Here is a 22,274-nt window from a genome sequence, read left to right as displayed (position 1 = left end):
GTCCCCTCCAGCTGCCCAATGACCAGCCTCTGTGAGCCTCCTCTCAGCCCTATTGGTCAGTTTGCTCGTCAGTGAGGGAGGCGGGGGGAGGGGAGGAACAGAGAATCCCGGATGGTACGTTTCCCGCCACCGCGGGGCGCCCAGCGGAAAACCCGAAGAAGAAGAAGCTTTTGATTGGACAGTCGCTATTCTGGCCTCAGAGAACTCAGCCAATCATAATGTTTATATGCTCCCAAGGTCCCCGCCTCTTCCTCGAGGTAACCTTTAGTGGCGGGAAAAGTTCGGAACTTTTCGCGCCGGGGTGGAGTCACCCTGGGAACCTCCGCGCTACTTCGGTGGAGGTAGTTCTTTGGCAGCGGGCATGGCGGGTACCGTGGTGCTGGACGATGTGGAGCTGCGGGAGGCTCAGAGAGATTACCTGGACTTCCTGGACGACGAGGTGAGGGAGGCGCCGGCGCGCGGGCTCTAGCGCTTGGAGCCCCTGCGGACGCGGCCCGGCCGGGAAGCCAGAGGCCCTGCAGACCTCCAGACCGTGTGCCGCAGCGGAGCCTGCCGGGCCCGAGCCTCCCGCCCCAATCTTGTAACTTCTCAACGCCAGACTCGCTAGTTTGTGTTCGATAAGTGAACTCTTAGGAAGCCAACTTTCTCCTAAGTACAAGCGATGGTCCAGGCGCGCGAAAGGCGACAGGTTCCCATTAAGTGCAAGCAGATTGGCAAAGCCCACTTCGGCCTTTTGCATTTCACTGCTCTCTCTTGATTTGGGGAGACTGTGGGGGAGGGGCTGCTCTAGGGCTATAGTGACCAGCCGCATTGCAGAGTGCTCAGATTTTAGGGACTGACTTTCTACCCGGGGGAAAAGACTCCCTAATTCGGCTGCATGTTTTTTTTTTTTTTTTTTTTTTTTGAGATGGAGTCTCGCTCTGTAGCCCAGACTAGAGTGCAGTGGCGCAATCTCGGCTCACTGCAAGCTCCGCCTCCTGGGTTCACGCCATTCTCCCACCTCAGCCTCCCGAGTAGCTGGGACTACAGGCGCCTGCCACCATGCCCGGGTAATTTTTTTGTATTTTTAGTAGAGACGGAGTTTCACTATTCACAGGATGGTCTCGATCTCCTGACCTTGTGATCCGCCCGCCTCGGTCTCCCAAAGTGCTGGGATTACAGGCGTGAACCACCGTGCCCGGCCTGCATTCTTTTTCAATACCAACTAAGATGCAGATTAAAGTGTTTTGTGTGCAGGCCAAGGGGATTTTGTGTGCAACCCAAGACTTAAAGCCATAGAATGTTGAAAAACCATCTTGAAGGGTTGATGATGTGACCAAATAGCTGAGATTCTCTATTCCTTTAGGTCGAGCTATGAGAACCCTTTCCGTATTACAGAGATGATTGGGAAAAATATTACTTTTTACATAATTCTTAAAAGCCATTTTAATATGACTATTAAGAGTCTGTTTAATTTACATTTTTATTGTATCTATTTGAAGTACACGTTTTGATATACATGGTGAAATGATTACTACAGTGAAACAACATATCCATCTATTCACGTTGTTACCTTTAACATTCACATTGCTAGATTTAACTTAACATTTTAACAAAGTTTGCACTTACTGTCCATTTAGACTTCTCATGAGCTCATTTTAATTCTCCACTAAAGACAGAAATTACAGCATGCAGAAAAGTTGTCCATGATGATGGGAATAACAGCATGGACCTTGAGGAAGTCATTATAATTCTTACAGTCCCCTCTTAGGGTGTTATTTCGAATCTAAAGATAGTGAATGAAAGAGAGAAATTGGTGAGCACATACATACTGGGGATTTAGCTCTGCTGCAGAGATTGACTTAGCTATCTGGCTGTGAGAACTACTTCTGTTTAGAAACATCGTTTTTGAATTTGTGGCTGTGTTGATATTTGGTGGCTGTTTTGCAGGAAGACCAGGGAATTTATCAGAGCAAAGTTCGGGAGCTGATCAGTGACAACCAATACCGGCTGATTGTCAATGTGAATGACCTGCGTAGGAAAAACGAGAAGAGGGCTAACCGGTGAGTGGCCAGGGGATATACTGGCTGTCAGTGAGAATGGCTCCCTTCCCTCTTGGCCGGATTGGAACTGGCTGTCAGTGAGAATGGCTCCCTTCCCTCTTGGCCGGATTGGAACAGCCTCTCAGGAGAGGACTTGTATGAAACAGGATTGATCTAGAAGCCCTCATAGCTCACCTGCACCTTTTTTTTTTTTTTTTTTTTTTTTTCAAAATGTAGGTAGTTGGCATTTTCCTCCCAAATGCCCCTCCTTCCAGTGTTTAGCTGAATATGATTTTTTAATCTTTGATAAGTTGAATTAAAGTTGGTCCTTAGTTCTGGTATTTTACTGAGTCTTATAGGATGGTATTTTACTGAGACTTATAGGAGAAAGCAGAAGCTGGATTTTCTCATTGTTTTTAATGATCTAAGAATGTCTGCTGTTTTGAGGATCCATTTTTTTGAGTTCTGCCCTGTCTAATTTTTCTTTCTCTTGCTTATGTACAGGCTTCTGAACAATGCCTTTGAGGAGCTGGTTGCCTTCCAGCGGGCCTTAAAGGATTTTGTGGCCTCCATTGATGCTACCTATGCCAAGCAGTATGAGGAGTTCTACGTAGGACTGGAAGGCAGCTTTGGCTCCAAGCACGTCTCTCCGCGGACTCTTACCTCCTGCTTCCTCAGCTGTGTGGTCTGTGTGGAGGGCATTGTCACTAAATGTAAGTGGGTTAAAGGGGGCCCACTAAGGAAATGAATAGACAGGGAGATGGGGAAAGCAGGAGAGGCAAAGTAGATCTGGGTAGCCTGTGGCTTCAAAGAGGTGGAGCATTGGAATTATATGGTAAAACTTGGAGGGGCTCAGGGTGTACAATGTTGGGGGACCTTGAGTAATCACATGTGTTAGTAGAATGATGAATTCTGCTGAGAGCTGGAGGAGTCTTGGTTCCTGGCAATCTCTCATTCCAACCCCTAACTCCACCCGTTTATTAGTTGGGATCGGTGGTACTTAAAATTTTACATGGATATGGTGGTGGTCTATATATAAATAAAAAAGTGAATAAAAGGTAATACTGAAATATCATAACCTAGTCAAAAAAACACAGTATTTGGAGTCATCATGGGCTTACATAGGTTTGGGTTCCACCTGTATCATTGTCTAGTTGGGTGAGTTTATATATGCACATTTTCCATTCCTAGGTTCTCTAGTTCGTCCCAAAGTCGTCCGCAGTGTCCACTACTGTCCTGCTACTAAGAAGACCATAGAGCGACGTTATTCTGATCTCACCACCCTGGTGGCCTTTCCCTCCAGCTCTGTCTATCCTACCAAGGTAAGGGGGATAAATCAGTTGAGCTGTCTTGGAGGTTGGAATCAAAGATACCTGTTTTAAGGCAAGGAATTGTGTAATATCTGAAGTCTTTTTTCTGTAAAGGGTGAAAAATAAGGATTAATCCAAAGGAAAGATTGATTGCAGGCGAGAGTTTTAATATGAAAATCCCACAATTCTTATTTATTTATTTATTTTTAAAGATGAGGTTCTCTTGTGTTTCCTAGGTTGGAGTGCGGTGGCTATTCACAGGTGCAATCATGGTGCACTAAATTTGCAAACTCCTGGGCTTAAGTGATCCTCCCAAGTAGTTGGGATTGCAGGCATGTGCTACGCCACCTGGCTTCACAATTCTTATTTTTTTTTTTTAGAGACAGGATCTGTCTCTCAGGCTGGAGTGCAGTGGTGCCATTTTTAGAACACTGCAGCCTGAAACTCCTGGACTCAAGGAATCTTCTCACCTTAGCCTCCTGAGTACCTGGGATTATAGGCATGCACCACCAGGTCCGCTAATTTTTTTTCACTTTTTTCTAGAGACAGGGTCTTGCTATGTTGCCCAGGCTGGACTTGAAGTCCTGGCCTCAAGTGATCCTCCTGCTTCCATCTTCCAAAGTATTGAGATTACAGACATGAACCACCATGCCCAGCCACAACTCTGATTATTTTTTTAAGAAAACACTTGTTCATTTTAGAAAATTATGGAATAATCAAAAGAAGTCATCTACATAGATGTTTTAACAATGTTATAATGCAATTTTGTAATCTGCTTTTTAAAAAGTAGAAAAATAATGCTAGACTGTTATGCAGTCTTTACAAATATTTCCCTGTGGGTTTGGGAGCAGGTTGGCATAGGAAAATGCTTTCTTCCTGGTGTTCAGATTGATCTGGATTGAGGATAATGCAGGGCTTTCCTCTGGAGACAAAAGATCATTAATATTGATTACTTGATGTCTGAACTCATTCTATCAAAGAATTCCTCTCCTCCCCTCATCAAATTTTAATTGAGGACTACTGTATTCAAAGCACTATTAGGCGCTATGGAGGACAAGGATATAAATAAGACCCAGTCCTCGTCATCAGTCTTCACAGTGGTGGAGAAATGAAACATACAAACAAAAACAAGAATGAGTATCTTAGAATTATAACTTAAACATACTTTAGCATCATTTAGTCTACCTCCAGATGAAGTGCTGAGATCAGAGAAGTTAAACAATTTGCTTATGGACCCAGTTGGTGACAGCCTTAAGGACTAGGACCTGTGTCTCTTTAGTTCATGCCAGTTGTATTTTCTAAGTCATTCTGTTGTCTTCTTTGGACCTTAAGTTCTCCACTTTTTTAGAATTTCCTCTTCAGGAAGTACTTGGGAAGTACTCTTCTGTTGATTACTGTGGCCAAGCTTCTTAACTTGAGAAGTGAAATACATTGGACCAGATCTTCTGGAGGTTGTCTATGATGATGCTTAAGAGTGTGGGCTTTGGAGTTAACACCTGTATCAAGTCAAGACTCTGCTACTTAACTGTGTGACCTGGGGGAACTTACTTAATGTCTCCTAGTCTCCTCGTTTCCTTGTCCATGATGTGTAAAAATACCTTCTTTACAAAGTTGTGATAATTACATGAGATAATTTTGTGAAGTAATAGCACAGTGCCTGGCACATAGCAAACACTCAGTAAGTGACAACTGTGTTTTTAGAAAATTCAAATGCGAAGGAAGTAAAACTTTAATATACGTAGCGGAAAGCTCACATAAGTATATAGCTTGATGAATTTTTACAAGCTGAGTATACCTGTGTAACCAGCTCCAAATGAGGAACTATTAGCACTCAGAAGTCCCTCTTGAGGGATAACCACTGTCCTGATGTCTAACAGTATGGATTACTTTCGGCTGTTTTTCTATTTTATTTAAATCCTTTTGGGCGTCATATGCTCAACACTGTGTTGAGGAGATTTATCCATGTTATGTATAGGTGTGTTTCATACATTTTCATTGCTGTATAGTATTCATTTCTGTGAATATACCGTGTTTATTTAACCATTACACTATTGATGGCATTTTTATACTTTAAAATTTTTGACTATTAGGCATAATGCTGCTATGAGCATTACAATGCATGGTTTTGAGTGAATGTTTCTGTTGGGTATTACCTGGGAGTGGAAAAACTGCTTCAGATGTAAGCATATATTCAGCTTTAGAGGGGAAGTAAGAATCTTAATTTGGATGTTAATATAACCATAGTCCATTCAGACTGTGGTTTGCCCCTTGCATTCGATGGTTGTTACTAAAACAGACGGGAACACAAAAAGCTAGAGAAGGTACTTGGCTTTTTTTCTTCCTGAATAATAAAATTTTATGAAGTCATCTTATTTGCCATGACAGGTGAGTGTGGCATTTTTAAGACAGGACGGAGATCACGCTGTCCCTCTGTGTGCCTTTTTCTAGGATGAGGAGAACAATCCCCTTGAGACGGAATATGGCCTTTCTGTCTACAAGGATCACCAGACCATCACCATCCAGGAGATGCCGGAGAAGGCCCCGGCCGGCCAGCTCCCCCGCTCTGTGGACGTCATTCTGGATGATGACTTGGTGGATAAAGCGAAGCCTGGTGACCGGGTTCAGGTGGTGGGAACCTACCGTTGCCTTCCTGGAAAGAAGGGAGGCTACACCTCTGGGACCTTCAGGTAAAGGGTCTGCCTTAAAGTGTATGGAATGCTGTTGACAGCTTCCATTTCTGGTAATATCCTTTCTCCAGTTTGCCGTATTCCAGAGAGTTATATCCGATAGGTGGAGCACTCTACCTGCCTGGGAGACAGGATACCTTCAATACCTCTTTTCTATCAGATAAAGCTGGTGATACTTACCATCATATGCCAAAAATGAGAGTTATCGGTGACAATGATTACAGCCTCATGGCTTTCCTGGGAGTTTCTCATTTAATTACGCTTCATCCCCATACACAGTTCTGTCTGAAGTTCTGTGGGTCAATTCCAGAGGTGGGGCATGATCAGCATATTTGGATCACAGACAGAACCAGTTGTTTGATTCACAACAGCTACCTGCCCCCTCCCCGCCAACTCTGATTGGCTGGTCTAGTTTGGTAGCCTAAAAAGGCTTACTCCTGCTAGGGGTACTAACTACTGATGTTAGGAATTGAATATAACGGGTTTCCTCTTTATTCCCTTTGTCCCAGGACTGTCCTGATTGCCTGTAATGTTAAGCAGATGAGCAAGGATGCTCAGCCCTCTTTCTCTGCTGAGGATATAGCCAAGATCAAGAAGTTCAGTAAAACCCGATCCAAGGTCTGGGCATCCTTTAGAAATTTGAGGGTGGGAATGGATTTCTAAGAGTTGTGTTTTGGTGCATGGCTATTTTTGTACTAGATCAGAAGGAAGGGTTGAGGTTTTTTTCTCTGAAGTGTTTGGTGTTAGCTTTTTCTGTTTTTGTCTCAATCAATAAGTGAAGGGTGTTTTTGCTGTTTGTTCTTTAATAATTCTGTTGTTGTTAAACAGAATTTTAATACCTGCTACCTGCTGGGCTGCTAAATGAGCCTAGTACGAATATTAGGATAGGTGTTAACTTATCGGTGTACCAATAAGTCTATTTATTACTGAAGACATTAGTGATGCATTACTACTTAAACATTTTTTCTTTGTTTTAGTTCTCCAACTTGTTTTTCTTATCAAGATAGGATGTATATCCACATTTAGAATTGAACTACGTATATGAATGTGTGATGACAAAGGTTACTGTTCAAGCACAGTACGTGTTCTTACTAAACCTACAATGTTTTGAACCTGGGAATACTTTTTTCCCTTAAAGATTAAACCTCTAAACAAGTTTTGGAAGCCAGGCTGCCTCTGTGCCTACTCTGATAATGGCCTGATAATGTGATTTGTCTTAGAAGTTTTTGCAGTTAGGAACAATATATACCTGTTTGTATGTTTCTTCAAGTATTTTCTTTTCTTTTTTTCGAGACGGAATCTTGCTGTGTCACCCAGGCTGGAGCGCAATGGTGCGATCTCTGCCCACTGCAACCTCCAGCTCTTGGGTTTAAGCGATGCTCCTGCCTCAGCCTCCCAAGTAGCTGGGATTACAGGCGCATACCACCACGCCTGGCTAATTTTTTGTATTTTTAGTAGAGATGGAGTTTCACCATGTTGGCCAGGCTGGTCTCGAACTCCTGACCTTGTGATCTGCCTGCCTCGGCCTCCCAAAGTGCTAGGATTACAGGCGTGAGCCACTGCACCTGGCCCTCTTCAAGTGTTTTTTATAGGCCAAAGTATATAAAGTGGAGCTCCACAAAGTCCCATTGAATCTCACTAGGCTTGCCATTGGTTATTTCTCCTGTAGGATATCTTTGACCAGCTGGCCAGGTCATTGGCCCCTAGTATCCATGGGCATGACTATGTCAAGAAAGCAATCCTCTGCTTGCTCTTGGGAGGGGTGGAACGAGACCTAGAAAATGGCAGCCACATCCGTGGGGACGTCAATATTCTTCTAATAGGTATGATGTTGGGGATTTGCTTTAGACTGTTGTTCTTATGGAGTGGTCGTGGAGACCTATAATATATAAGATTGTGTATTCTGTACTTAGCAGTATTTCAGTCCTATCAAAGGACAAAAGGCTAAAATGAATCTTTTTTTTTTTTTTTAAATCATGTCTGGAATTCCTGATTTATAGTATATAAAATATTCTTCCATGAGTGGTGAAGGGAAAAGTGAAGGAAAAATATTAAAATCCACTTACCGTATGACTCTGTTGTGTCAAGAGCTGTGCTAGAAAGGCAGAACTTGCTGGGGGTGCTGGGGAGTTTGCTAGAGAGTCATCACTGCCCCCACCCTACAGGAGACCCATCCGTTGCCAAGTCTCAGCTTCTGCGATACGTGCTTTGCACTGCACCCCGAGCTATCCCCACCACTGGCCGGGGCTCCTCTGGAGTGGGTCTGACGGCTGCTGTCACCACAGACCAGGAAACAGGTAAGGGTATAAGGGTCCTTGGCAAAGGCCCAGCAGAGAGACTGAGCATAGATCCTTTGTGTGCCCTGGCTTGTGTTCTGAAGATACAGTTGATAGGTTAGTTGGGGCCAGATTATAGAGGACTGAGTATTTAGCAATGGTGGGTGAATTATTTAAGTCTTTGGTGTTCATCTATTTACAGGAATGTTTTTGATTTAAAAGATTAAGTCTTAGCACATTAGAAAGGAAATAAAAGTGAAGATTATACTGTTTTATGAACTAGAGGAAGGGATTTGGAGACCAGTGAAGAGAAGGCAGAGGTTGGGATATTACTTGAGGATGAGGCCGAAGAGAGAATCTATAAAGGAAATTTGTGAGAAGCTACTTACTTAGGGGTCAAAGTGGGACAAAGAGATAATATTTAGATTGGAGCTGAAAAGGTGACCCACCAGGGTTTCCTCTAAGTTTCTCGGAGCCAACACACCATTGCCACATTCTCACGTGCAAAGTGAGAGATTCCTAGGAAGGAGATTGAAATCCTTCCCTTCTGGCCCCTATAACCTAGACTGTAGCACGTATTTTTACCTCCTCACTTCCCAGGAGAGCGCCGTCTGGAAGCAGGGGCCATGGTCCTGGCTGACCGAGGCGTGGTTTGCATTGATGAATTTGACAAAATGTCTGACATGGATCGCACAGCCATCCATGAAGTGATGGAGCAGGGTCGAGTGACCATTGCCAAGGCTGGCATCCATGCTCGGCTGAATGCCCGCTGCAGTGTTTTGGCAGCTGCCAACCCCGTCTACGGCAGAGTAAGTGGAATCAGGCCCCAACCATTGTCCTCACCTTCATTTGGTTTTGCTGACTAACTGGGCTGAGAAGTGTATTCTAGGTGACCCAGGGGAATAATAGGCCAAAGACTAAAAGTAAGGCCATTTTCTTGTTGTCCTTTGTTTAGAGCAGTGTTTCTCACCCATTCCTGCACAGCAGAATCGCCTGGAAAGTTCCTTATTTAAAAGTAACTTTTTAACAGTACAGTTAAACAGTCCATTTAACATATTTAACAGTCCATTAAATAAAAAGACTACATGCATGTGGCGGGAGAATTTCTAAACAGAACAGGGATATAGTATGAAAACGAAAAGACTTGCTTCTCTCTCCTGTCACTTTGCCAAGAAATAACAGCTTTGAAGTGTTTCAGGAAACAAAAATTTAAGCATGTACCAGCAAATACACTATTTCCTTGTTAAGAATTATCTCTTTGTTTTTATCATGACTGTGATGTGCTAGGTATAATCTTTTATATTTGTCTGTGTCTGGGGTTTGGTGAGTTTTTCCTTTTAAAAAAAATAGATTTCTAGTATTCCATCATAGGGATGTATTTAACTAGTCTCCATCTGATGGGTATTTAGTGGTTTCCTTTTTTTCCTCCCTATTTTGAATGAAGCTGTAGTGGCCATCCCTTTAAGTGTGTGGATAGATTTGGGAATATATCTGTGGTATAAATACCTAGCAAGGGAATTACTGGATTAAGAGTTATGTGCATTTTTCTTTTGGTAGAGATTGCAAAATTACCCTCTTTAAAGATTGTACCATATTAATACTTCTATTAATGAATGCTCATAAATGCTTTGTATTTACCAACTCCTTTTATCCTATCAGTAACTACCTCACAATGTGTAGTTATCTTTATTTTACAGATGAGAAAATGGAGGTACAAAAGATTATGTAACTTGCTCAAGACCACAGACTTGAAAATCGCAGAGCCAGGATTTGAGCCCAGAGCTCATGCTGTGTCCTGGCAGTTTATAATCAATCCCACAGTGTATGGGAACACCTTGTTGGCGATGGTGTTTTTTAATACATACAGTTGCATGGTCCCCAGCTCAGTTTCTGAAGTGAAATCTCTTGAGTTGGAGCTCTTGGTAGCTATGGTTTAGAGAGGCTCCACAGGTTTGGTTTTTTTATTTTTTGAGACGGAGTCTCGCTCTGTCGCCCAGGCTGGAGTGCAGTGGCGCCATCTCAGCTCACTACAAGCTCCGCCTCCCGGGTTCACGCCATTCTCCTGCCTCAGCCTCTCCGAGTAGCTGGGACTACAGGCGCCCGCCACCACGCCCGGCTAATTTTTTTGTATTTTTAGTAGAGACGGGGTTTCACCGTGTTAGCCAGGATGGTCTCGATCTCCTGACTTCGTGATCGCCCGCCTCGGCCTCCCAAAGTGCTGGGATTACAAGCGTGAGCCACTGCATCCGGCCGGTTTGGTTTTAATGTGTAGCCAAGGTTGAAAACCATAGGTTTTAAAATTAATGGTAGGGCTGGGTGCAGTGTCTCACGCCTGTAATCCTAGCACTTTGGGAGGCTGAGGTGGGAGGATCACTTGAGCCCAGGAGTTTGAGACCAACCTGGGCAATATAGTGAGACCTCATCTTTAAAAGTAAAATGAAATAAAATAAATGATAATGTATGTTTATGTCATTCTCAAGAGTGATCGGGAAATATAAGAAAAATGGCAGGACCTGAAACGTGAACATGGTCAAAATCATTATTACCTAAAGGTTGTTACGTTCTCTGACTGTGAAGTGTATGTGGATGGGTAGGTATCAGTCCAGTAGGCCCAGAATTGAAAGGAGAGTATTGGGGTTTTTGAATCCCAAGGAAAAACTCCCTTGATTCTTTTTTTTTTTCTGAGACATAGTCTTACCCTGCCACCCAAGCTGGAGTGCAGTGGAGTGATCCTGGCTCACTGCAGCCTCGACCTCCCTGGGCTCAGGTGATCCTCCCGCCTCAGCCTCTTGAGTAGCTTGGACTACAGATGCGCACCACCATGCCTGACAGATTTTTTTTTTCTTTTTTTAATTTTTAGAGGGACAGGGTTTTGCATGTTGTCCAGGCTGGTCTCGAACTCCTGGGCTCAAGCAATCCACCTGCCTCAGACTCCCAAAGTGCTGGGATTACAGGTGTGAGTGGATGTGCCTGGCCAGTTTCTAAGATGTTATGATTTATAGATCATTGACCATTTTAGTTGAGGTTTTACTCGTATCTTCTGAGTAAGGGACTCCAAAAAGTTCTAAGTGCTTGTAGCCTAACCAACTTGCCCTGTCTTTATGACAGGTAGGGGAAAGGGATCATCTTTCAGAGTCAGGTCCTGCCTTGGGAATGAGAAGAGCAGAATAAGGTTTGGGAAGCAGGGGCCTCGTTTTGAGACCTACATTCAGCCTGTTAGAGGTTCCTGTAGTAGGAAGTGGGGCTTCCTAGGAAGCTCAGTTAAAGAATGGTTGCAGGTAGAAGAGATGATTTACATTGTTTAATGGCTTTAAAATACTTCACTTTTTCACTGCTTTTTGTCTGTTTTGCTCTTTGAGGTCAAGCCTTCCATTCCCACTCCCAGAACTGCAGCAGCCTTGTTGTTCTTTCTTCCTATTGATGTCATGTCCACTTCTGTTGTCTTCGCATTCCCCAGTATGACCAGTATAAGACTCCAATGGAGAACATTGGACTACAGGACTCACTGCTGTCTCGATTTGACTTGCTCTTCATCATGCTGGATCAGATGGATCCTGAGCAGGATCGGGAGATCTCAGACCATGTCCTTCGGATGCACCGTTACAGAGCACCTGGGGAGCAGGATGGTGATGGTGAGGCCATAAGAATGATAAGAGTAACTAATGGAAAGGGGCTAAACAGATGGTAGTTTCTCAGGCCCAACCCAGGTGGTGGTAGGTGTTTCCGTGTCTGGGTTGATGTTGAAGAGCCCTCAACTGTTTAGCCACCTGCCCTTCTTGCTTACTGGAGGTTATCCTAAGGTGTGTCTTTTGTCCATTTCTGGGTCTGGGGATAACTGAGCATCTTCTGTGGGCCAGGCAGTTCCACCATCTTTATTTGTGGGTTCCATGTGTCTGATTCTTTTTGGGCCCTTTATGAATCTTGGTGTCTCCCCTTCTTGTGCTATAGAAGAAGCAATTTCCCCTGGGTTAAACTCTTTATTACTGTCCTTTCTCCTAACTTGGGTATACCAGCTATGCCCTTGGGTAGTGCTGTGGATATCCTGGCCACAGATGATCCCAACTTTAGCCAGGAAGACCAGCAGGACACCCAGATTTATGAGAAGCATGACAACCTTCTACATGGGACCAAGAAGAAAAAGTGAGCATTCTCATAACTCTTCCTCAAGGGAACCTGAAATTTGTGTTATATTAGAACATGTGTATATCTAAGCTTAGCTAAGGCATTATGTGCCCAGATCAAAGCCATGCCTGGAGTCATAACCATGTGGACTAATTTTGTAATTTTCTTCTTTTCTGGGTCCACAATATATCCTTTATCCTGGCCAGTTGCCTTGTAAATGTTTGGGTGATTCAGCCCAGGTTCAGGTCTTTTCTTAAAATAGAGTTTTGATGATATGCCTAACTGATGGTGGGTGTGCCTCGTACATGAAAGATGGCAAGTGTCATGTAGCCATTTGTGATGAAGGGTCAGCAGATAGCAAACATTTGAGACTTTGTAGGTAGACTTGGGTGAAGGAGACGTGTGATCAGGTGCTCAAAGCATGAAATGTGGGATCTTACACCTCTATTTTTGGCCATGATGCAGTAAGAAGCATAGCATAATCTTCAAAGCTGTTGGTTTAAGAATGTAGAATTTGGAGTCAGAATTTGGAGTCTATTTAGCTTCTCTGAGCTGTAGTTTTCCCACCTACAAAGTAGAGCAAATAATACCTAAACTTTCTACCTAAACTACCTAACTTACAAATAATATCTGCAATAATTAAATAAAAATATGTGAAAGAGTCTTGTATATGTTCCATATAAATGGGAGTTATGATAATGGGTTCTAGGCTTTGTCTGTTTTGACCCTGGCTTTTCTGAGAGGCAAAGCCACTAATCCGGGCAGGTGGTAAGGTGTGGCAGGGAGATGGAATTCACTGTGTGTGGCTCCAGGGAGAAGATGGTGAGTGCAGCATTCATGAAGAAGTACATCCATGTGGCCAAAATCATCAAGCCTGTCCTGACACAGGAGTCGGCCACTTACATTGCAGAAGAGTATTCACGCCTGCGCAGCCAGGATAGCATGAGCTCGGACACCGCCAGGGTGAGTGCCTGGGGGAGCCTGGGCCTGGGGTCCCTTAGGTATATGGCTGGGCAGGAGTCCCTGCTATCTGGGAGCTTTGAAAGCATTTTAACTTAGTGACTTTTTTCCTGGTCTGAAGGGCTTCCTGTTATACAATTTTAATCATTTCCTTTTATAAAGGAAAATGAAATAAGGACCCCAGAGATAACATGTCTCTCATTAGTTAAAATGACATTGGCCTCCAGAAGCTGTGATTCATTCAGCAAACATAGGAGTGACTTCTGGGAAGTGACCTAGTCTCTCCTCTTACAAGCAGTGTAAAATTAATAAACACTCTTTTCAAAGAGCTCAGATCCAGGAAGGGGAAGCACAAAGGTAGATAGAAAGACATCCGTACATATTTATAAATATTTACCCCAGTGTGGTACTTACAAAGGAATGAATGTGAAAGGCTGAGTATAGACGAAGAAACTGTTAATTTTCTTTTTGACTTCCCTGAAGGGGTATGAATATCAAGGAAGGATTCCCAGAGAGTATGATATTTGGACTGGACTTTGAAAAAATGACTAACAGGCAACCATGATGGTTATTCAAAGCAATTTCTGGTAACCTAATATGGGTGTCCATGAATTTGTCTAAATCTTTTTTTTGTTTTGTTTTGTTTTGGCGAGACGGAGTTTCACTCTTGTTGGCTAGGCTGGAGTGCAGTGGCGCGATCTCAGCTCACTGCAATCTCCGCCTCCCCGGTTCAAGCGATTCTCCTGCCTCAGCCTCCTGAGTAGCTGGGATTACAGGCATGTGCCACTACGCCCGGCTAATTTTGTGTTTTTAATAGAGACCAGGTTTCTCCATGTTGGTCAGGCTGCTCTGGAACTTCCTACCTCAGGTGATCCGCCCGGCTTGGCCTCCCAAAGTGCTGGAATTACAGACGTGAGCCACCACGCCTGGCCCAAAGTTGTCTAAATCTTTTAGGGGCAGTGTAGTTCACATAGGATTTTACAGCAGAAAGACCCAAGTCCAGAACTCTTATTGTGTTACATAGACATAGATTCTTGGATTAGACATGATCCCAGATCATCTACTCCAGCCTCACCCACTCTGTCTTCTCAAATCCCTGCTGGGACTTTTTTTTTTTTTTGAGATGGAGTCTTGCTCTGTTGCCCAGGCTGGAGTGCAGTGGCATGGTCGCGGCTCACTGCAACCTCCGCCTCCCGGGTTCCAGCTATTCTCCTGCCTCAGCCTCCCGGGTAGGTGGGACTACAGGTGCGTGCCACCCTGCCCGGCTAATTTTGTATTTTTAGTAGAGACGGGGTTTCACTGTGTTGGCCAGGCTGGTCTCAATCTCCTGACCTCGTGATCCGCCCACCTCGGCCTCCCAAAGTGCTAGGATTATAGGCATGAGCCACAGCGCCTGGCCGGGACTTTTTAATACTCCCAGTGACAGCATGCTCAGAACATTACTGTTTTGAAATTTTAGAATATTTGTTAAGCTTAAACCTATTTCCCCACAACTTTTACCTGTGGGTGTTAGTCTTGTTTTCTGGAGATTGTGTATCACCTGTCTTCCTCATTAAACAGCTTACTTTCTTTTTAACTGTTCCTTTCCACATGCGAACTTCTGCTGTGTCCCAGGCCCTCTCATTGAACCTAGAACTGAATGAACATCATACACTATTTTAGTTGTCTTAGTGTGGGGTCTGTAAGTGAATTCCAAGAGAATTTGGATTCTCTAGGAGGTCTGCTAGTGCAGGCCAGGATTTCACCAGCTTTTTAGGTGGTTCAAGAATTAGAACTTGTCATGGAGTGTATGACTTCCAAACTCCAGTAGCTTTCTAAATTATTACAAGATTTGATGAATGAATTTAAATGTGAATGTATTTATTTTTGAATGTCATTGTGGATATACATGGTAATTTAGGAAACTTGAAACAAGAAGTGACCAGGATACGTCAGTGATGGGTCATTAATGGGAGACCCGGGAGGTCTGACAGAAGGAAGTAGTTTCTTTTTTTTTTTTTTTTTGAGATGGAGTCTCGCTCTGTCGCCCAGGCTAGAGTGCAGTGGCATGATCTTGGCTCACTGCAACCTCTGCCTCCCGAGTTCAAGCAATTCTCCTGCCTCAGCCTCCTGAGTAGCTGGGATTACAGGCACGTGCCACCATACCGGGCTAATTTTTTTTTGTATTTTTAATAGAGACGGGGTTTCACCATGTTGGTGAGGCTAGTCTCAAACTCCTGACCTTGTGATCCGCCTGCCTTGGCCTCCCAAAGTGCTAGGATTACAGATGTGAGCCACCACGTCCGGCCTGGAAGTAGTTTCATGTCTGATCCCAGCTCTGCAGCTAGCTTTTGGACTGTGGACAAATCCTTTCACCTGTCAGGTCAGCTTCCTTATCCATAAAATGAGAGGATTGGACACATCAGAATCACCTGAAACTTGTACACATATCTAGTCCTAAACACTGAGATTTCTGATTTGTTCATTTCCAATTCATTCTGATTGATTAGGTCAAGAAGGCCATTCAGACAATAGCATTTTAAAAGATAAAAGCACCCCGGTTTGTTATTCACTGGCCCCTGTGAGAAACATTTGTTAGGAATGTGTCAAGAGTTCTCCTTCTCCGGACTGAGTTTACTCAAGTTACATATTTGTCCTCAGAGTACTTCTTTCCTATCCCTCTTTTAGTGTGACTTTGGAAAATCTCCTTGAAGGTCTTTGAGTCCCATTTCCTTCATGTATAAAACTTCTCCAAGTTATTAAGAGGGTGAAATGATAGAATATATATAAAGGCAAACTTCCTGTTGCATTGCAGGCCTGCAATCACTGATGATTTTTCTCCCTTCTCTTTTCTACGTTGTAGCCTTTTATCTTTCCAGTTGTTAGATGCCTAATTTTCTTCCCTGTTCACTTGCTCCTCCTTCCTGCAACACTCTTGTGTATATTTCCTTGATCATTGCTATCATCTTTCTCATTTTTTTTTTTTTTTTTTTTTTGAGATGGAGTCTCGCTCTGTCTCCCAGGCTGGAGTACAGTGGCGCAATCTCGGCTCACTGCAAGCTCCACCTCCCGGGTTCACGCCATTCTCCTGCCTCAGCCTCTCCGAGTAGCTGGGACTACAGGCGCCCGCCACCACGCCCGGCTAATTTTTTTTTTTTTTTTTTGTATTTTTAGTAGAGACGGGGTTTCACCGTGGTCTCGATCTCCTGACCTCGTGATCCGCCCGCCTCAGCCTCCCAAAGTGCTGGGATTACAAGCGTGAGCCACCGCGCCCGGCTTTTTTTTTTTTTTTTTTTTTTTTTTTTTTTTTTTTTTTTTTGAGGCAGAGTTTCGCTGTCGCCCAGGCTGGAGTGCAGTGGCGCGATCTCGGCTCACTGCAGGCTCCGCGCCCCCGGGGTTCACGCCATTCTCCTGCCTCAGCCTCCCGAGTAGCTGGGAGTACAGGCGCCCGCCATCTCGCCCGGCTAATTTTTGGTATTTTTAGTAGAGACGGGGTTTCACTGTGTTAGCCAGGATGGTCTCCATCTCCTGACCTCGTGATCCACCCGCCCCGGCCTCCCAAAGTGCTGGGATTACAGGCGCGAGCCACCGTGCCCGGCCCATCTTTCTCATTTTTATATGGTATCTATAGAGAACACAGAGCTCTGAATTCTCTACTTGGGCCTCCTGGGGCTTTTCTGGTAGTGTCATTTCCCTTTCTGTGCAGTAGGATTGATGGGCATGCCTAAAAGACGTGGGATAAGCGATCCTCCCTTTTCTTCCCTAGACATCTCCAGTTACAGCCCGAACACTGGAAACTCTGATTCGACTGGCCACAGCCCATGCGAAGGCCCGCATGAGCAAGACTGTGGACCTGCAGGATGCAGAGGAAGCTGTGGAGTTGGTCCAGTATGCTTACTTTAAGAAGGTGAGGATTCAGATGCCTGGGCATGAAAGGCTCTCCTGAATATATTACAGATGCATGGGCTTCCCAGCCTTCCGTGGCTGACAGCTACATTTGGATTGTCAACAGAAAGCAGTATTTGTCTTCTAGTGATCAGTCTGCCTCACTCTTTCCTCTGAAACACTCCGTGATTCTCAACCCTGACTGCACCGGAGAATCAGATGGAAAGCTTTAAAATGCTGATTCCAGGGTTCCTAGAGATTCTGGTTTAGTTGATGTGCAGTACTTTCAGTTAGCTGCTTCTCTGTCTACCCCTACTTCTTTTGCATCTTAAAAAAAGGTATTTTCAAAAGAGCTACCTTGGTAATCTTCCTTGTCCCTCTATACCTTTCCTCTTGGTAGTCTCTTCAAATGTCCCATTGGCACCTCAGAAGCTCATGTTTAAAGTTGGACTCTCAAACTTGCCACTCATCCTGTTTCTCTATTTCTGTTTGTGGCATTGCATCTCTGTCATTTTAGATATCGAGCCTCAAAGCCTAGACTCCCTTTTCCTAGTTGCCCACTCCCGCCCCAGTCTGGTGAATTTTAGCCTTTTGGGGTTGAGTTGTGAGTCTGATAAACTCTTCCTTGCTTTTTGCTAGGTTAAGGGTTCAGTTGTGAGTCTGATAAACTCTTCCTCGCTTTTTGCTATGTTAAGGGTTGAGTTGTGAGTCTGATAAACTTCCTCGCTTTTTTCTAGGTTAAGGGTTGTCTTGAATTTCAATTAGACACCTGATTTATAAGGAAATGGATTGTTTTTCACTTAACCATTATGGGGAGACATTCGTTTCTTTATTCAGGAAACATTTATTAAGTACCTACTATATGAACAGCATTTAACATACTTCCCAGCATTTTAAAAAGATGGGTAGCAGTCTCTACTTCTGCCCCTGGTCCTGGGACTTAGGGACAAGAGGAGCTAGGTAAACCATTGGAAACATGGAAGTCATTCCTGCTTATGATGCAGAAGGGACTGGGAGTTCTTGATGAAGTTCCCCTGCATCAGTGACCCCTCTAGCCCAGCCACACTTGCCTTGGTCTTAGGTTCTGGAGAAGGAGAAGAAACGTAAGAAGCGAAGTGAGGATGAAGCAGAGACAGAAGATGAAGAGGAGAAAAGCCAAGAGGACCAGGAGCAGAAGAGGAAGAGGTAAGGTGGGGCAAGCAAATGAGATTAAAAAATTGGTGGCCAAAAAGTTGGTGGCGCATGCCTGTAATCCCAGCAATTTGGGAGGCCAAGGCAGGTGGGTCACTTGAGTCCAGGAGTTTGAGACCAGCCTGGGAAATATGGCAAAACTCTGTCTCTACAAAAAATAGAAAAATTAGCCGGGCATGGTGGCGGACACCTGTGGTCCCAGCTGCTCGGTAGGCTGAGGTCAGAGGATTGCTTGAGCCTGGGAGGCAGAGGTTGCAGTGAACCAGGATCGTGCCACCACATTCCAGCCTGGGCGACGAGAGAGATCCCATCTCAAAAAAAAAAAAAAAAAAAAAAAAGTAATAAGTTCCAGTGGGACTGGGGAGAGGAGTAGAGGGTAGAAGGTGGAACCAGCGGTGCTTATTGATGTCAGGTTGTTCATGGAGGGTGTTCCTAGACCTGCAGGGTTTGAGGATGAAGATAACCTGGGTAGGCCGGGCGCGGTGGCTCACGCCTGTAATCCCAGCACTTTGGGAGGCTGAGGCAGGCGGATCACGAGGTCAGGAGATCAAGACCATCCTGGCTAACAGTGAAAACCCGTCTCTACTAAAAATACAAAAAATTAGCCTGGCGTGGTGGCAGGCACCTGTAGTCCCAGCTACTTGGGAGGCTGAGGTAGGAGAATGGCGTGAACCCAGGAGGCAGAGCTTGCAGTGAGCGGAGATCACACCACTGCACTCCAGCCTGGGTGACAGAGTGAAACTCTGTCCGTCTCAAAAAAAAAAAAAAAAAAAAGATAACCTGGGTAAAAGAGAAGGAGAGCGAGTCCTTCTCTTGTGCTTTTGACCCCTCTACTGAAGAAATGCTAAATAGTAGGAACAGCATCCCAACCACTGAGGGTTTTGAATATATACTTCAAAATTCTAAGAGAAAAACCTTCATGCTTATGGTTGAATTTATAAGGGCGAGTGATGTGGAAAAGAGCATTGGGAAGCAGCGCCTGTTTGTGTACTAGTCTGGGGACTTGGTCTCGTTTAGAACAAGCAGCAGTTTGCAAAGGGCTAAGCCTAGTGCTTCACTTTGACTTAGTGGTTCTGTTTTCCTTTTCTCCGTAGTTAGAGGCACAAGATGGGGCTCCCTTGCCTTTCTGTCTCCAAACTCTTTCTCTCTCTTAACTGCTGTGGGTATTTTAGAAGGAAGACTCGCCAGCCAGATGCCAAAGATGGGGATTCATACGACCCCTATGACTTCAGTGACACAGAGGAGGAAATGCCTCAAGGTGAGTGAGCGCCACTTACTGATGAAAGAGGTTGTTCCTGTGACTCTTGGACTTTTCCAGTTGCTCTGTGCACTTTATTTTCTTGTGGACTCTTGTTTGTTTGGCTCCCTGCTTGGGGCCTATGTCCAAGAGGTTAGTCCCAAGAGAGCTTCAGGGGAAACTTTGGAAAAAGCTTTGCTATATTGTGTACGCCTCCTTGATGAACTGTGCTGTGCTGTTTTACCTGGTATAAGCATTTCAGATAATATGTATGTTGAGGGTCTCCCGCCTGACTAAATTCCCTCATCATCCGATGAAGATTTCCCTTTATCCTAATTGTTCTGCCTGGCCCCACAAGAACCCTATGAAACAGGATTGTTCAGCAGGCTGAGTGAGGGATTGGGAGTGGAGATGATTTCTCTAGTGTTTGTGGAAATGGCTTCACCTTGCTCATCTTCCCCATCTCTACAACCATCAACCCTCTGAAGTACACACTCCAAAGACGGCAGATGCACAGGAGACCAAGGAATCCCAGAAAGTGGAGTTGAGTGAATCCAGGTGAGTACGATGTTGCTCCTGCCCCTTCAAGAATTCTGTGTATCACTGAGGAAGGGACTTTGTTCCCTTGGAGAGAGTAGGAAACTGCTGGTCATCGATAGAACTCAAAACTAGAGGCCTGCGGCTTTTAACATTTTATATTCTCATTTAATTTCAAACTTAGTGAAAAGTTATGAGAAAAGCATGAAGAACTGGATGTCCTTTACCCAGAATCTTCAGTTGTTTAAATTAATAATTCGCTCTTTCTGAGAGAGAAGAGTTTTACGATAAGGATAAAACTTATGTCATACTGTAACCTCAGATTCTTCTTGGTGGGATAGATACATTTTGGCCATTTGTTTTTGAAATGATGAATTTTTACCACCAGGGTTTTAGGAAACATTTTTATCTATGAATTTTGTTTACTGGACACAAAGAAACTCCATAGCCAAGTTTTATGTTTTTTCTTTTTATACTTCAAACACATAACACAATGTATTTACTGAAAAAAATTTGAAAAACATTGAAAAGTATTTAGAAAAAAAATTAAAGTCAATTGTAACTCTATCCCTCAAGGACAACCATTCAACCATATCTTAAAATGCTTCTTGAATCAGCTCGTATAGATCTCACTTCTTTTTTTTTTTTTTGAGACCGGAGTGCGGTGTTTATTTTTTACTTTTTTACAGTGTTTATTTTTTACTTTTTGTAGAGACGGGGTCTTACCATGTTGCCCAGGCTGGTCTTGGACTCCTGGCCTCAAGCAGTCCTTCTACCTGGGCCTCCCAAAGGGCTGGGATTACAGGCATAAGCCACTGTGCTTGTTTAATCTCATTCTTTTTAATGACTGCAGGGTTTCCATGGTATGGATGGGTAAAAATTTAACGAAATTCTCTGATGATAGACATTTGGGTTGTTCCCTGTTGACAGTAAAACAGTATTAAATTTATCAGTGTGCACTCATGCAAGTATAGCTGTGAGTTCCTAGAAATGGGCTCCATGGGCCAAAGGATATACGCTTTTAAGGCTTTAGTAAGTGCTGCTAAATTGTCCCCCATTGACACTGACTGGGTTACTATTTCACAGTGAATGGGAATGCCAATTTCCCACACGCTAGTACAATAGTTTAGCTTTAAAGGGGGCTCCTCAAGGGTAGCGCTGCCATCAGAGGCAGATGTGTGTGTGAGAAAGAATATTGAGAGGACGCTTCTACTGTGTTAATACTATGGATTTTCCTAGTATAGCTCTTTCCTGAGAGCATTTGGGTTTGTTTACTCCTCTTCCCCCTTTCTCCTGTCTGGGGCAGGTTGAAGGCATTCAAGGTGGCCCTCTTGGATGTGTTCCGGGAAGCTCATGCGCAGTCAATCGGCATGAATCGCCTCACAGAATCCATCAACCGGGACAGCAAAGAGCCCTTCTCTTCAGTTGAGATCCAGGCTGCTCTGAGCAAGATGCAGGATGACAATCAAGTCATGGTGTCTGAGGGCATCATCTTCCTCATCTGAGGAGGCCTCGTCTCTGAACTTGGGTTGTGCCGAGAGTGTGTTCTGTGTTTCCCACCCTCTCCCTGACCCGAGTCTTTGCCTCGACTCCCCTAACAGTGTTGAATTGAACTGAAGGCGAGGAATGTTGGTAATGAAGCTGAGTTCAGGACTTGGTGGACCCTTTGGGAATGGGTCGTGAAAGCTGCCATGGGGTGAGGAAAGAGGAGACAGTGGGAGAGGACAATGACTATTGCATCTTCATTGCAAAAGCACTGGCTCATCCGCCCTACTTCCCATCCCACACAAACCCAACTGTAAATAACATGACTTCTGAGTACTTTTGGGGGCACAACTGTTTTCTTTTTGCTGTTTTTGTTTTTTTTTTTTCCTCCAGAGCACTTTGGTCTAGACTAGGCTTTGGGTGGTTCTAACTGGTGGAGAGAAGCTCTGAGGCACGTCATGCAGGTCAAGAAAGCTTTCTTTGCAGTAGCACCAGTTAAGGTGAATATGTATTGTACCACAAAACAAACCCAATATCCAGATGAATATCTGAGATGTTGAATAAACGTAGCCATTTTGTACACA

At 44.2% G+C, this 22,274-nt stretch overlaps 1 protein-coding gene across 7 annotated transcripts; it reads left to right on the top strand.

Moving 5' to 3' along the window:
* The first annotated feature begins 228 nt into the window (after window positions 1-228).
* Window positions 229-22,272, top strand: MCM3 (minichromosome maintenance complex component 3). Of its 7 annotated transcripts, none has more exons than XM_055264445.2 (18): window positions 257-439; window positions 1,930-2,042; window positions 2,526-2,734; window positions 3,213-3,343; window positions 5,780-6,018; window positions 6,528-6,636; window positions 7,688-7,841; window positions 8,184-8,315; window positions 8,895-9,103; window positions 11,752-11,926; window positions 12,308-12,434; window positions 13,229-13,379; window positions 17,122-17,262; window positions 18,322-18,425; window positions 19,604-19,689; window positions 20,157-20,226; window positions 20,918-21,068; window positions 21,512-22,272. In XM_055264445.2, exons 1-18 carry the CDS (start codon window positions 362-364, stop codon window positions 21,632-21,634), a joined length of 2,502 nt encoding a protein of 833 aa, XP_055120420.1. In that variant the 5' UTR covers window positions 257-361; the 3' UTR covers window positions 21,635-22,272. The 7 variants fall into 7 exon arrangements, with proteins under 7 accessions (XP_055120419.1, XP_055120420.1, XP_055120422.1 ...); XM_055264446.2 differs by having other exon boundaries at window positions 276-439; window positions 5,831-6,018; XM_055264444.2 differs by lacking the exon at window positions 20,918-21,068 and having other exon boundaries at window positions 229-439.
* Window positions 22,273-22,274: the final 2 nt, after the last annotated feature.

This window comes from Symphalangus syndactylus, chromosome 23 (genome assembly GCF_028878055.3).
Source record: "Symphalangus syndactylus isolate Jambi chromosome 23, NHGRI_mSymSyn1-v2.1_pri, whole genome shotgun sequence".
NCBI classification, from domain to species: Eukaryota; Metazoa; Chordata; class Mammalia; order Primates; family Hylobatidae; genus Symphalangus; species Symphalangus syndactylus.
This window is presented reverse-complemented; position numbering and strand designations above follow the sequence as displayed.